Source organism: Stegodyphus dumicola, chromosome 8 (genome assembly GCF_044657685.1).
Source record: "Stegodyphus dumicola isolate Sdum_Otavi_A_Nest chromosome 8, ASM4465768v1".
NCBI lineage: Eukaryota > Metazoa > Arthropoda > Arachnida > Araneae > Eresidae > Stegodyphus > Stegodyphus dumicola.
In genome coordinates, this window is record NC_140775.1 from 112,793,995 (window position 1) to 112,809,878 (window position 15,884).

General features: G+C 34.7%; 1 protein-coding gene across 1 annotated transcript in view; it reads right to left on the reverse strand.

Moving 5' to 3' along the window:
- LOC118193572 (uncharacterized) overlaps positions 1–15,644 on the reverse strand; it is a 42,498-nt gene extending 26,854 nt beyond the window's left edge. Inside the window, exon 1 of the mRNA XM_085822296.1 lies at positions 9,746–15,644. Within this exon, the coding sequence (XP_085678422.1) occupies positions 10,070–15,232 (5,163 nt within the window). The 5' untranslated portion in view covers positions 15,233–15,644 and the 3' untranslated portion in view covers positions 9,746–10,069. The remainder of the gene's footprint in view (positions 1–9,745) is intronic.
- Between the last annotated feature and the right edge of the window lie 240 nt (positions 15,645–15,884).

The following is a 15,884-nucleotide window of genomic DNA, read 5'->3' on the forward strand; positions in this document are numbered from 1 at the left end:
AGAGACCTGTGCAATTAATATACCCCCTTGAACTATCAGATTGAAAATGAACTCATTTTGTAACCTTTTAATTTTATTTCTTACATTTCATGTTCACTAACGTTTATTTCAGATAATTAGTTTAGTTATTACTAATAATTTACTGTTTGTAATTCGAAATAATATTTACGTATTGAGTAACATTTAAATTGATACATTTAACTATATTTGTTTATTTTATAGAACTTCCCTTTGCAGTTTATATTTACATCAGTTGAATGTACTTGATATGTAAGTTGCTTTCTTACATTTTTATTATTTGTATGCAGAAATATTGATAATTTTTGCAAAAATTATCAGGTTGGGAGTGTGGAAAAACCCCACCAGTGATTTCTGTATCGCCGTTAAAGGGCGCTTCGCTTCTGAGAAAGAATGTTAGTTTTTCAGTTTGCGACGTACTTAGTAGTGAACCATCGATGCAATCCAGATTGCTTTGTAAATAAAATGATTATTTTTTGTAGATTTTTGAAGTATTTGCCTTCATTTGGAATTAGATCAACCTTTAGCGATAGAGGTAGATCGGCTTAGCTCTATTCCTAAAGTTTATCTCTATTCCAAGTTTCCTGAGAGACTAAGTAGTTGGTTATGGCTCAGAGTAATAGATTCAAACCTCATTAGACTGGATCTTCCGTTTCAAAGAGGAAAAACGGGGCGTCATTGAACACCAAAATAATGCTAACAAATTTGTAATTGGTACTCAAAGCATGATGAAAAATGAAAACTTAGTCATTCGGGATCTTAGTCCAAGATGCTTTTGTTTTCATACTGAAAAATCTAAATGCACGTTATGTATGTAATCTTGGGGTAGTGTTGAGGACACTTAACAGCGTTGTAATCCAGAAGCATGAAAAGCGGATGACTCACCATCTGAATTCTGATCATGAGGCTGTGCGTGTGGATTTACTGTAGAACCAGTCTGATGCCTATTAGAACAAATAAGCTCTCTGAAACGTGCACTAACCCGTTTAGGCTTTGTGGCTTGCACAAACTGTAAAACGAGCCATAGTTACCATGACAGAAATTTCGGATCCACATTATTTTGATAATTAACCTAAATTATAACGAAATTCTCAGTTATGAACCAAAGGAAACGAGAAACCATCAACAGTATCAAACGTTTCTGAATAGAACACAGTCACCATAGGTGTGTCAATTAGAAGCTTTCTGTCTGGTGTCTCGATGACAACATAAGGCTATATCGGCTTGTTGACGTCGAACCCCCAAATACTTCACCTTATTCTTTCAATTTAATTCCGGTCACTCTGTTTTCGCCATCTGAGGTAAACAACTTATAGTGTAGCAAATTCTATTCTAATGCAGTTCTTCAATTCTAATTCAGTTCAAATGTAACTGTGGGCACAAGCATTCCAGAAAAGAAAAAGGAAAAAAAAAAAAAAAAAAGGGTATCTGTCAATCAAAACGTTATCAAAGCGAACGGAATACCGCACTGATATATAAAGGAGGATTAACTTACACTGCAGAGGTAAGCGCTTGAAAATAATTAAACGATTTCACAAATGTTAAGAAAATATCCAAACGAGTTTGATTCGAAGAAAGAATCAATAACATTGACCATTTAATTAAAAGTGTGTGTGTGTGAGATTATGGCAAAGCCTCGAGGGCTATCTGCCTAAGGGGAGGGATGCCTTCGTGGAGGACTTTCTAAGGGAAACTGGCTCGTATACACGTTACACATGGGGAAAACCACGAAAACGCCCATGCAGCCAGCCCGTTCGCGAGATTCGAACCTCGGACCGAACTACCAGTGTTCAGGGACTTTACCGCTCGGCCGCTGGTGGGCCTCCATTTAATTAAAAGAAAATGCTAAAAAGGAATTTTCGGATTGATTTCTGCGATATCCCTCCTTGAGAGTATTCATGCATTATGCTTACAGCCATATTCTCAGGTTCTAAGGCTCAGCTTTTAAAAAGATCTCAAAATACAGTGAATCCTGTAGTGGCGACCATTTCCCAAAGATCACCTGTGAAAGTAACTAATATTTCTGGTAACATACGCATCGTCATTAAACATCACCTCTGAAAAACGGTCACCTATACAGAAAAAACAAATCATCTGAAACCGTGGATGGTTAGTTAACTATAACTTTAAAACTCCCAATAATCTTATTTTTCCTTCAGAAGAAGCAAACAAAGTGAATACTGGAGCCCCTGAAAGATCGCATTACGCAGTACCCCAGAAAAGTTTAAATGGGTCTTCTGTTCTGCAGAAGTTCAGTTACAGTCCACTATAATAAAACGAATACTGCAATAAAATAACAGGCAAGAATTTTAATTACCCAGTATATATAAAAGCTGTGTTTCCATTGCTACAGTCTGTAAAGCTTTAAGAGTCTTTTGCTTTTCTCAGTTGTGCTCTCGCTGGATTAGATTTGATTTCTTTGTTAATGTCATTAGTTTTATAAGGTACTTCTCCCGCTTTCTAAGCATGCCTTCGTAGTGTAGTGGTCTGCACGCTAGGCGCATATTCAAGAGGTCCGTGATTCGATTCCCGGTGAGAGCATTGCTCATTTTTCGCTTCTCCTGCTTTAAGAAAATACCTAATACTTCTACAGTAGCACCCGAACTAAAAGGGTGGTAGACGATAATTCTCCACACCCAGGATTTGGCGATTGGATGCCCTAAAACCGCATTCCAGAGGTCCGTGGTTCGATTCCCGGCGAGGCATTGCTCATTTTTTCCTCTCTCCGGCTTCAAAATAACCTAATGTCCCTACAGGTTTTTCGATGTAGAATACGTGAAGAATGTGCAGTGCCTTCGCCGGCTTTCGAACTCCGGACCTCCCGAATTGGTACTGTGCTTCCCGAATTGAAGTCGACAGTGCTTCCTTTTGCACCGCAAAGGTATGGGAAAAGGAAGAAGAAAATATACATTCCCCCTTTTTAAAGGACGACTGGGGATCAAGAAACCCACTGAGCAAATCTTAGTGGTGACGAATTATCGTCTACCACCTTTTAGTTCGGACGTCTTTTGTACAGTAAGTGGTTTATATCGATGTCAGGAATCCGAAGAAATCAGCAGTGCCCTTCGAAATCCGAACTTCTCGTACACGCGTCAATCGCCCTTCCATTTACACCATGAAAGCATGCGAAAGGAGTGAGAAAATACCTTATATCCTTCAAGAACCGCCTTAGAAGTAAAAAATGGGCTCACTGACAAGCTCCGCTCTTAAAGGCCTACTTTTTGACCTGTCTCAGGGATCGACATGTCTTTTTCTTTTTTACTTTTAATGAGACATACACATGATGCTCCAACTTAAGAGATTAAGGCAGTCGTACCAATATCGATAAGATAATAATTTTTTGTCTCTCACTGTAGTAACATTTTCTATGTAGCGTGAATGATAAATAACGGGCTACGTTAACGTAACATAAGAGTCCAAAATTTTGGAATTTCTAAAGAACTCCTTAGAAATGATTCTTAAGTCAAAAAGAGAAATTCGCCAGGTGCACACTTTCGCTGAGAAACAAAATTAAACTTCAGTTTTTTGAAGGCTTGATTAATAACTACGGTAACAAATTAAAGTAAAATATAATTTTCAACTGACGTTAGTTGAAATACAGCGTATTTCGAAAAAGCGTACATTTTTTAGTCTCCTATGTTTGGCAAATGCAATTAATAGTCAAACATTCATGGATGAAATTTTAAGGTTTACTTTCATAAGCTTTGATTAATTTTTAAATTAGTTCATTAAAGTTAGTATACTTTACTAACTTTAATGTAACTATTTTCACTCATCTTTTTTTTACTTAGTAGTTTTCCTCTTTTCTTCTCATATGCTTTATGAGTACTTTGCAAAATGTCTTTGTCTCGTGATTTTGCCTGTACATTTCCATGCCTAATATAAAAAATGAATTCATTCTCTGAAAATAAAATGTATTGTTTAGCAACACGCAAACATATCGAACAGAAAATGTCATTCTGAAGGACATATCTGTCTTCGCCACTTTTCACATTTTAAAAATGTCTTTTTCTTTACATTTGCGTTAGTGTTCGAGGACGATTACCGGTTTATCACAGCGAATTTTTCAAAAAATGTACACCTGCCCTTCGAGATACAACAAAAGAAACTCATAAAGTGGTTTTCTCGAGCGATCGTTTACTGTTTCGTCCTTCGAAGTTGAAGTTGCAGTGTATTGTGTTCGTTCATTTTCTTATTATAAACAGACTTTAATGACGTGGGAAAAAATTCAATGTATATAATTTTCTCTGGAGAATTTTTTGTTGATGATATAAGGAATATTGCGAATACGTTCAAAACTCTCTCCTCTCAGTTATTGTTTTGGAAGTAATAATAATGCTTTCTTTATAACGTGCAGTAGTTTCCTTCTTTTCTTTTCTTCCTTTGCGATATTGACTATTAATGGTTTTAAATGTTAATCGTAAGTGATACTGAAGAATTTTTGACCTGTTGAAGTAAATTTAGGCAACTATTAAAACTATACAAACTCTTGACATCCGCATTCATTTTGCTTATGCTTGTAGGCATTATGAAAAGTTTTGAAACAAAAGGGTTGATGTTTTGGCATTGTTAGCCGCGAATTATAATATTGGTTCAAACATGAGAATTCTTACTCTGTTGGAACTGCTTTTGCAGGAAAGATCTCTCTACATTTGGAATAAAGATTATTTTATATCATCAAAAGCACAATTAACAAAAACACCTTTCCTTACACTTTTTTTAATTATTCAGTTTTCAACAAACTCTTTAATTTAAATTTTGACTGAACATGGATAGTTTAAAAACAATATCGTAAAGATATTTAAGCACTTGTTCCAAATGTGATTTACAGCTGCGGTAGTCATGTTCTTCTAGAATGTGTTTATCATGTCTACGTACTTGAAGCCTCTTTAAGAGATCTATCTACCTGCATCTTAGTCACCAGATTTTCAGAACTTTTAAGAACTAGGGAGACTTTTTATGCATTCAGATTTTCTTTTCTTTTCAAATTACATTTTTAAGTATTTCAACACCTCGAAGAGGGTCTAGTCCTTTGAGTTTCTTGTCTTGGCAGAACCAAAAGTATTGCCAATCGAAAGAAAGATTTGCTGCAGACTTCATGGGCTCGGTGAAGTAGATGTATAACTACTTGTTGAATCATTAAGGTTTTTCCTTATTAAGTAAATGAACAACTCTGCACGCGGTAATAATTCAGGGTGAAATAATACTTTTTTCTATTATTTAACTTTGTCATTTTAAATATAAGATTTTATGTTCTAAACTTTTACAATAATGTCTGGAGCACTTATTCTCGAACCAGAAGTAGGCTTATGGTAACTTATTAGCTTAAAATTATTTCAGGAGTTAAACTGAAATTTTCAAACCAAGATCAGATTAAAATTTCTGTTTAATCGTATGATTTTCCTATTTCTAATTAAAAAAAATTTTAAGTTTTGGAAACTTTGAACATAAAATCTTCGAGGTATTAGATGGTAATACTTTCAGGTTGAGATCTTTTAAGATTTGTTCTACTTATTTACTAATTTTTAAATTTTTTCCAGTTATCTTAATTTTTCAGTGATATTTTGGTTTTATTTATTATATTAATGCTATAACTTATAAGTATGCTATACTTCGTCAATCAGGAGAGAATAAAGCTAAATTTATATAAAGTACATGTAATTTAGATTATTCGAGTCTATTGGATACTAAAGAAATTACTAAGGTCATATAGAACAAAACTTCGATTACTAGAATTCTGATAATCCGAAGTCTTCGAAAAATCAAACTAAAAGTTTTTTACATAAATAATTTATTAAAAATTAACGCGAATATTTGCCCAAATATCAAACCTGGAGTATTCATCTGCTGGAGCTTTAGCTGACTGCTGTTGAAATGATTTTCTACAACACTTATTTTTTCGATGAGCCGAATTAGATATCTCTAAGTCATACCACAATCCTCTCTTGTAAACATCCTTAAAATTAATCGGCAAGTAGTTTGCATAGCCACGGTTTTGTGGGTCCTTTAGTCATCTCTCCAAGACCAAATTTGGGACAAATAAAATGTTTCCAAAATTAAAATTTGTCTTAAACTTTCAATCATATTTTAGTTCAGAAAATTGAGTTGTTTAATATTCTACACTTGTATTCTATATTTTGAAACATTTAAAGTATTTTAGGCTGTTCTTATTTTTTTAATAGCTTAACTTTTTATATTCCCTTTTTTTTATTCAAATTTTTGTTGCTGCATTTAGATTTCCATGTAGAATCAAATATCCATTAGTGAGACCCGCTGAATAAGATCACATGAACTGCTAAGTAGAATCAGATCAAAAGAATAGACGTTAGTCATTCTTCGAACTAGCTTCTGGTCACGTGACAACGAACTGACATGCCTAAAATTTTTTCTGAGCTCTCGACGTCGCATATCCGCAAAATTCTACTTCTTACTAAATTTTCATTTTAGTAAAGGAAAACACCACAAGTACTAGCCATAAAAAATAACATAAGAGACTGAGTATATCTCTGTATTTTCTTAATTAATTCTAATTTTCCTACATTTCTTTTCGCTTTTAACAAGGATTATATTTTATAACCATGTAAATATGAAATGCTTCTACAGATTAATCAAAATTTGATTTCAAGAACTAAAAATGTATTAGGTTTATATTAGAGTGAGTAAATCTGTATCTGGTAATTCCAGAAAATTCAGAACTATACTGATGGGAAATAAAAATTTTACATATATTGCCAGAATATTCCCAATAATACTCATATAGAGTTTTCAAATGGGTATCTGCGACAGCTTCTGAGTTGAAAAATATTTAAATTTTTTGTCCTACTCAGCAAAAAAAAAAAAAAAAAAAAAAAAATTCATAGGAGGTTAGTATTCGAAAGTTAAGTAAGTAAAGAACCAGTAAAAATGCTCATTGTTTTATGACGTGCAAATTATTATTCTATATCAAGGTACACAATATGAAGTAATGTTTATAAAAATTGTTATGAATTTCATCAAATAAATACAATATTTTTCTCGCTGTTTGTATTTCCATGTCTGCCTTAATGGCAAGGATATATCTTTACTAGCGACACAAATTCAAAACATCGTTTGATTAAAGAGCAGCATTACCGCAATATAAGAATACGACGCTAATTTATTTAGAAAGTCTGTTGACCATCGACATGAAAGTATTGACACAAAAGGACATTATAATGGGAAAACGAAATAGATTCTAATTTATGGAAAAAACCATTCCGATTCTCAGCGTGAAAGATGTAAAAATTTTCTATAATTGTTTCATTACATGCGATTTGGTTTTAACAAAACTGAAAAAAATTACTTGAAAAAAAAGCTTAATTATTATGTTTGTTGCAAAATATGTGACATGTTTCTCTAAAAGTCCATAAGCATTGAAAGGAAATCCTAGATATCTTCAAGACTTACATTTCGAAGATCATATATGAGATTTCATCGCTTTAAAAAATTCTGATGAACACTGTTTGTAATATTTTCTTATTTTTAATAAAGATAACTGCGCTGACTGAATTAAAGGGGAACTTTGTGAAATATGGTGATAAATGGAATTATTCGGAAAATTCCACTTTTCGGCAAATCTGATATATATGCTATAATTTTATACAGATATACCTAAAGTATGTAAAATATGAGATCGGGACTCCTCGAGATTGATTGGTTATCAAAATTGATTCATCGACTCCCATCATTAAACTAGGCATCGAATCTGAATATTTGTCAAAAGACTTGTTGATACCAAATCTCGAGCTGAGCATCGAATACGATTCATTTATTGTTGCCTTTAAGTCTCAAAAACAGTATTTAGTCTGTTTTAAGAATTTAGTCTGTCTGTATTACTGTCAAAAGACTCGTTGCGTCCAAGCCTCAAACCGAGAGTCATTCCTCAAAAGGTCCTCGATTTCAAGTCTCAAATTGAGTACAGAATCCAGGACATTGTTAAAAGACTCACCGACTTCGAATCACAAACCTCAGTATCGAGTTCCAATAGCTATTAACAGACCCATTTACTTCTCATATCAAATAATGAATCTCAAACTGAGCATTTAGTCCATTCAATTTTAAAAGACTTCCTAGTTTCAAATTGAGCATCGATCTGAGTAATCCATAAGAAACTTGTAAACACCGAATCTCAACTCGGGTATAGAATTTGAATGATTGCTAAAAGATTCAGCCACTTTCTCAAATCGACTATTGAGTACAGATATTTTCATAGTGGTGCCCTGTTTTAAAGATGCCTGCACATTTAACGCAAGTCAGCTATTATTATGAAAACCAGAAACCTTCACAAAGCTGTCCTCCGATACAGATGTTCACACCTTTTCAAAGATCAGCTCTGTACTTCTGTGTAAGAAAAGGCCTTCAAGTCAGCAATCATTCGAAAAGCGAGAAACTTTCATTAGATGCCCTGCCCACATACTGATGAGATCAGTTTTTAACTTCGAAAATGCAAAATTTAAAAAAGTGCAGTCACTCTTATGCCTTGGCATAGCCTTGCTGGCAGGTTTGCGTTATTAGTCAGAGTAAGTAAGTTAAATTGTACTCGCGTAGCGATGCTTTGGCGTAAAGATGATAATCCCTTTATAATATGTTTTTCTTTTTACCTGCTACAAATTGAACTAAGAATGCACCTTTACGGGTTTGTCTTTCCGAAGATGGGCAGATCTGCTTAAAAAAGACTCCTTTACTTCAGGGCACCATAATAAGAATTTTCCCATTCAGTACGAGTAATTGGGAAAATATCTGTAAGTTCCAAGAATAGAATATAAATAATTGTTAAAATTCTGTCATCTATTTCAAGTCTCAAACTTAGTGTTGAGTCAAAAACCGATTATCGAATCAGAGTAATTGATAAAAGTTTTCGCTCCAAGCCCGAGTACTGAAATCTGTTTAAAATTTTGTTGCTTTATGCTGGTTAGTCAACGATCGCAAGTATCGAGAATAGAAGCCACAGGTATGTCTCCAAGAGCTTAACCGTATCACATTTTCATTTAAAACAATTTCATTGGCTCGCCTACAAAAGGAAAAAAGTGCTTGTTTTATGAGATATAATTTACCATTCCGAAAAGACAGCAGTCGTTTATTGTCCTATATCAGCAAGTTCGGCGGTCATTACTCGATTGTTGAGATGTTATCGAGATAGTTCCGGCCTACGCATCGCAGCGGAAGGAAAAAAAAAAAAAAAAAAAAAAGGAGAGAGAAAATTCACTCTTCTTTTTTTTGGTTCCGTTCTTCTGTGCTAGAAAGTTACACTCATGAATCCTCCTATGTTCTGCCTTGTCGGTTCGTCAACCGTATGGGAAGTGAATGATAATGAGGACATATTAATCAATTAATTCAGCCGTGATTGGCATCAAGTATTATAAAAATGTGGTGCAGAATGCATAAAATGTATTCTATTGTGGGAATTCTGTTTTCTTTTCCTACGCATTAGATTATACTAATCCAATGACAACAGATGTAATTTGATAGGATTAACAATGTTAAAAATCATTCCAGTTTTTATCATTTAAATTGTTAATTAAATCTACTAAAACTTTATGGGTAGTGAGTAAGGCTTTTTAAAGTAAAAGGTGTTAATTAGAATTGGCAGATATTGTTATTACTAAAACATAGTCTTATCATTAAATATCATTAAAATAAAAATACTTCCTTCACTCATCCCAGATACCGAGCAATCCAGAAAAACTAAAGACAAAACTTGCTCACTTACCTGGGTAGTGTGATGTTGAATCTGTAATAAAAACTCTAATATGTTGATTTATTTAATTATATTCTCTCTATACTACAAAATATATACATTTTTTAACAATTGTCGGGAAATTTTTCTGGCCCCGAAAGTTATTACACACTTAATCAGTTCACGTCACGAGGTCGAAAGGGGAAAACCCTTTTTTTCTTCCTACTTCAATGACAGCCAACGCCATCTGTGTCTCGTACATCAAAATGAAGAGATTTGTTTTTAATATTTGTTAGATACAGCTAATCAGTTTCACAACACTCCCACCTTTTTGATTTTCAGAAGGAAAATCAAAAATCAAATAATGGTATCCTTAGTACAGGAACACACTTCTAGAGGGTACAGTTTACGTACAGGACGAATCAGTATGTCATTTCTAGTTTTCACTTTTACAACTCTTACATGTCCATCTCTGCTTGTACAAAGTTCTTGGACACGAGCAATTGGCCAGTTCACTCTTTTAAGGTTCTCACAACCTATTAGCACGATGTCTCCAACTTTTAATTCACAGTCCGTCTGTCCATGCTTTTGTACTAACTGTCCAAGGTACTCCTTGCGGAAACGGCTACGAAATTGTTCTCGAAGTTCCTGGCAGAAACGCTGACGAGCCAAGAATTTATTTCGATCTAAAGCATCCAAATCTGCTGTACCTGAAACCTTAATGTCCTGTAAGAACATGGAAGGCGTTAATGGTAGAAGGTCCTCAGAGTCATTTGACACATAAGTTAGTGGTCGACAGTTTATTACGGCTTCCACATCACAGATGACGGTGAGTAACTCATCGTAATTGACTGCAGCTTGTCCTAAGACTCTCACAATCAAATTCTTGGCTGTGCGGATTAGACGCTCCCACCATCCGCCCCACCAAGCAGCAGTGGGCGGAATGAACTTCCAAGTGATGGGATGCAAAGTTTCCTGAGCAATTACCTTTACCCAGTCAACCTTTTTCAGCAATGCAGATGTACCGACGAAATTTGTGCCGTTGTCTGAATAAACTGTAGATGGCCGACCTCTTCTGGCTATGAACCGACGAAACGCTTGAATGAAGCATTCGGTACTTACGGATGTCACTAGTTCCAAATGTACACATCTATATACAGCACACGTAAACAGTACTACCCAGGTTTTGTTTTTATTTTTGAGAATCAGAGGGCCACATAAATCTATGCCGGTAACTTCAAATGCGAACGCATCTCGAACTCTGTCTAATGGTAATTGAATGGGTGCAGTAGTTGGAGGTTTTGCTGAAAATCGTTTACAACGGACGCACTGTTTCACCACCGATCTAATTCGGCGTCTTGCACCAATGATCCAGAATTCTTCTCTAATTATAACAGTTAATGCTTGTACGCCGGCATGAGAATGCTTTAAATGGTAATCTCTAATTAAACAGTCAACAATATAATGCTTAGAAGGTAATAAAATCGGGTACCGGAATGCATAAGAATCATCTCGTTCGGTGATTTTTGTTTTTACTCTTCTTAAGCCACTCTGATCTCGTACGGTCAAAAGACCATTGATGGAGTCTCCAGTCTCTGGAAAACTCTCTCCCTGAACAAGTGAAAGAAGTATAATTTTAGATTCCTTTATCTCGGAAGCAGACAGAAAAGGCTCTTTATTTACAATTTTCTTTTGACAATTTTTGATAAATCTCTTTATCCAACCTAAAACTCTTAACATTTTTGAAAATTTAGAGAACTTCTCACACCACTTAACTTTATCCGCTTTTGTAGTTATACTAAGATTTACATTTAAATTTATGCCTTTCCTGCGCTCTGAAAAAACTAAAGTTTCATTTGGCTTAACCTCTAATTTTGGCCAGCTATCTCTAGGGTCTTTGAGCCAAACAGGCCCTCTCCAATTTAATTCGAAAAACTGAAGAGGGGAACAACCACGAGAAGGTAAATCAGCTGGGTTAGAATGACCCTGTACATATGACCACTGATTTGCTTTAGTGAAAGCGCAAATTTCCTTCACGCGATTGCCCACAAAAGTCCCCCACGCATCATTTCTTTGAATCCAAGATATGGCCGTGGTGGAATCGGTCCAAAAATATTTCGGGATGTCATCCAATGTAAGAGCTTCTGTCACATATTTGGAAAGACGCACGCCCAAAAGACAGGCCATAAGTTCTAGACGGGGAATAGTAAGTTCTTTTAAGGGTGCGACTCTTGACTTAGCCATTACAAAACTGACTAATGTTTCTTCTTTAGTTTCGCATCTCAAAAATATTACCGTGGCATAAGCATGCTGGCTAGCATCACAAAATACATGAAGTGTCCAGGAACTTCTATCTCCAAAACCTATACGTCGCGGTATTTTCAACTTATTCAAAATTTGTAATTTATTATACCACCTCGAAAATTTACTTTTGATACTATCTGGTAATGGAGTATCCCAGTCTGCTTTTATCGCCCAAATTTCCTGTAGCAGTAACTTTGCAGGCAATAAAACAGGTGTCAAGAAACCCAAAGGATCAAACATTGTCTGCGTTACTGACAAAACCTCTCTTTTAGACAAATTATCCGAAACCAATACAGTCTTAATTTCAATATAAAGGTTATCTTCTATTCTGTCCCACATAATTCCTAAAACTGGTACAGAATTCTCCATTGTGGACTCAGTGCACAAAGTACTTTGGGTTAGTTCCACATCTTTTTCTACTGGGCCATAGGTCCACATACGTAAGTCCATTTTTGCTTCAGCTAATATTTCAGTAGAAGATTTCACAAAATTCACAAGCTCCTTTTCGTTATCAACAGAAGTCACACAATTATCAATATAAAAGGATTTATTTAATTTCTGAGCAATAGAACTTTGTTCCTTTGGTACTTGTGCCAAATGAACTGAAATAACCGCTCCTAATAGAAAAGGGCTAGACTTTACTCCAAAAACTACCCTCGTATGGCGGAAAACCTTCAGTACATTATCTTTCTCCCACCATAAAAATCTTAAAAAGTCCCTATCTTCTTTCCGTAATTCAATCTGTAAAAATGCACGCCGGATATCAGAGGTTACGCCAAAGCATTTTTCTCTAAATCTTAACAAAATTGAAGGGATTTCTTCTATTAAATTTGGTCCTTTTACTAAGTAATCATTAAGGGAGGGCGATCTATTAACTTTACATGATGCGTCAAAAACAGGTCTTATCTTAGTTGAGACACTGTCTGGTTTAAATACTGGGTGATGCGGTAAGTAGTGCCCTTTATAATTCAGTTCATTGTCTGGTACTATTTCAATTACACCCTCCTCCATCCATTCATTAAAAATTCTATCATATTCTTCATATTTATGTAAAGACTTGAGTTTTCGGGTGACACTGAACAATCTTTTTTCTGCTACATGACGATTTGATGGCAATTCTGCGTTATATACTAACCAAGGTAATCCGACACAATAACGACCATCTTCGTTTCTGGAAAGAGAGTTTAAAAATTGTTCGTGGGCAATTTCTTCCTCAGCAGCGTTAGTTGAATTCTGGTGAGCATCTAATATTCCGATCGTTTCTAAACTCCAAAGATCGGAGATTTTAAAGTCGTGACCCACTAAACTTGCACACAAAATGGAAGCATCTTTATCTTTGTGATTAACAAATTCCTCCGATACACCACAAACTGTCCAACCAAGTTTTGTACAAACTGCTGTTAGTCCTCCTTTTAATTGTTTTACTGATCCCGTGAGAATTTTTCCATAAATATCACTACCGATGAGCATTTCTATTTTTGGACAATCTGCTCCCAGATCCGACAACCAAATGTTGTTTCGTTTTAATTCTTTTAATATTGGACCCTTGGGTACCCGAGGTATATCCCCACATATTATGTCTTGATCTAAAAATTCAAATTCTAGATCTGAATACTTACGCGGACTGGCTGAACATAATTTTACCAAATATTTGTTATGCATCTTTGCCTCTGTTCTGGCACCTCCAAATAAAGTAAGAGCAACATTTTCTTTGGAAATAATTGGTAACCCCAATTCAGTGGCTAATGACTTCAAAATATACGATTTCTGGGAACCACAATCTAAGAGTACTCTAACATCTTTATGCTTTTTGACACCAGCTACTCTTACGCGTAAAGTCATTAAAGCTACGTCAGCGGTACAAGTTTGCCTGGCTGTAGCCGTATGTATGTTGTCTATTTCTGATTTTTCTGTAGGAAGTTCAGTTTCATTATTAATGTCCGGACACAAAATAACTGAGTGTGATTTACCACAAGCAAAACACCTAACAAACTGTTTACAGAACTTTGCCATATGATTTGGTTCCAAGCATTTTAAACAGCATTTTTTCTCCTTAACTTTAGAAATCCTTTCATTAAGAGATAATGAACGCGCATCGTAACAATTTTTACTATCATGCATTTTACCACAAAAAATACATGCATGTTCTCTGGTTGTAAGAAAACCTGTGGCAGTGGGAACATATCCCTGTTTCTTAAATTTAAATTTACCTTTTGTTTCCCTCTTTGCTTTATCATGATATCCTTCTTTACGACTAACACCATCGAGTCCATTACGCGCCAATTTTAATCTCTCCTCACCCTCCACTTCAGACTTTAAAAATTTCATTAAGTTGGTAAGGCGAGAAAGATCAGTTCCTTCAGGCTGGTTAAAGAGCGAACTCCTTTGCCACGCCTTTAAAACATCCTCTGTGAGACACGATTCCACCATCGGAAATAACCACGATGTGTTTTCGCTCGATTTAAGACCTAAAGACTCTAAGGCTCTCAACTGAGCTTCAATTTTATCATACAGTTTATCAAGAGGTAATTTATCCTTTTGATCTGCCTTCACATTAGAAACAATTAATTTAATTAGTTCCCTAACATCCACTTCTACTAATAATTCAGGTTTCCCAAAACGTTCCTTCAAAGCTAAAACAGCTTTATCATAATTTTCCGAAGTCACCGGATAGCTTTCAATGAATTCTTTAGCACGTGATCCGGGCTTCATACACTGAATCAAATAGGAAAATTTGTCACTTTCATATAAATCAGGGTCAGTGTGAATTTTCTCAAACTGCGACCAAAACGGTAACCAATTTATCAATTCCCCATCAAACTTCTTAAGTTCGATTTTCGGAAGTCTATACTGTTTAATCTTACTACAACAAATACCAGCACCATCATTTGGTCTTGTTTCTAAATTGATTTCATCTGAAAATTGCAATTTTTCATTAATTTGCCGAGTTAGTGTTATGAAATCATCAGAATACACCTCGCGACTTTCGATTTCTTTAGTAACATCATCCTCTAAAGTTTCAGCTAACAAATCAAGAATTTTATCATCTACATTTTTTATATCTGAATATACATTTTGTAGTTTAGTAAGTTTATCTCGTACTAAATCTACAGAAAAATCTTCTTTTACTAATTCCGTTTTTAAAATATTAGCAGTTTTTGTAAAAGAAGTGCGTAAACCTGCCCGTTTAAGTTTCAGAGCCTTTAAAGCTTCCATAGTTAACTTTCAAAATAAAACAAACTGCTTTACAAAAAATAGTTTCTAATTTAAACTTAATTATACTTTAATACATCAAAAACTATCTATAACCATTAAAATATTTTTTTAAGTTTATTTCTTAGAGTCCTGTCGCAGACGCCACTTTTTGTTATTACTAAAACATAGTCTTATCATTAAATATCATTAAAATAAAAATACTTCCTTCACTCATCCCAGATACCGAGCAATCCAGAAAAACTAAAGACAAAACTTGCTCACTTACCTGGGTAGTGTGATGTTGAATCTGTAATAAAAACTCTAATATGTTGATTTATTTAATTATATTCTCTCTATACTACAAAATATATACATTTTTTAACAATTGTCGGGAAATTTTTCTGGCCCCGAAAGTTATTACACACTTAATCAGTTCACGTCACGAGGTCGAAAGGAAAACCCTTTTTTTCTTCCTACTTCAATGACAGCCAACGCCATCTGTGTCTCGTACATCAAAATGAAGAGATTTGTTTTTAATATTTGTTAGATACAGCTAATCAGTTTCACAACAGATATGATCTAATAAAACACGGATGATTGTAAGTTTTATGAATTATGAAATATAAGTATTTAAAAGTTTTATTTATTTATTTACTTTGTTTTAATTTGTAAG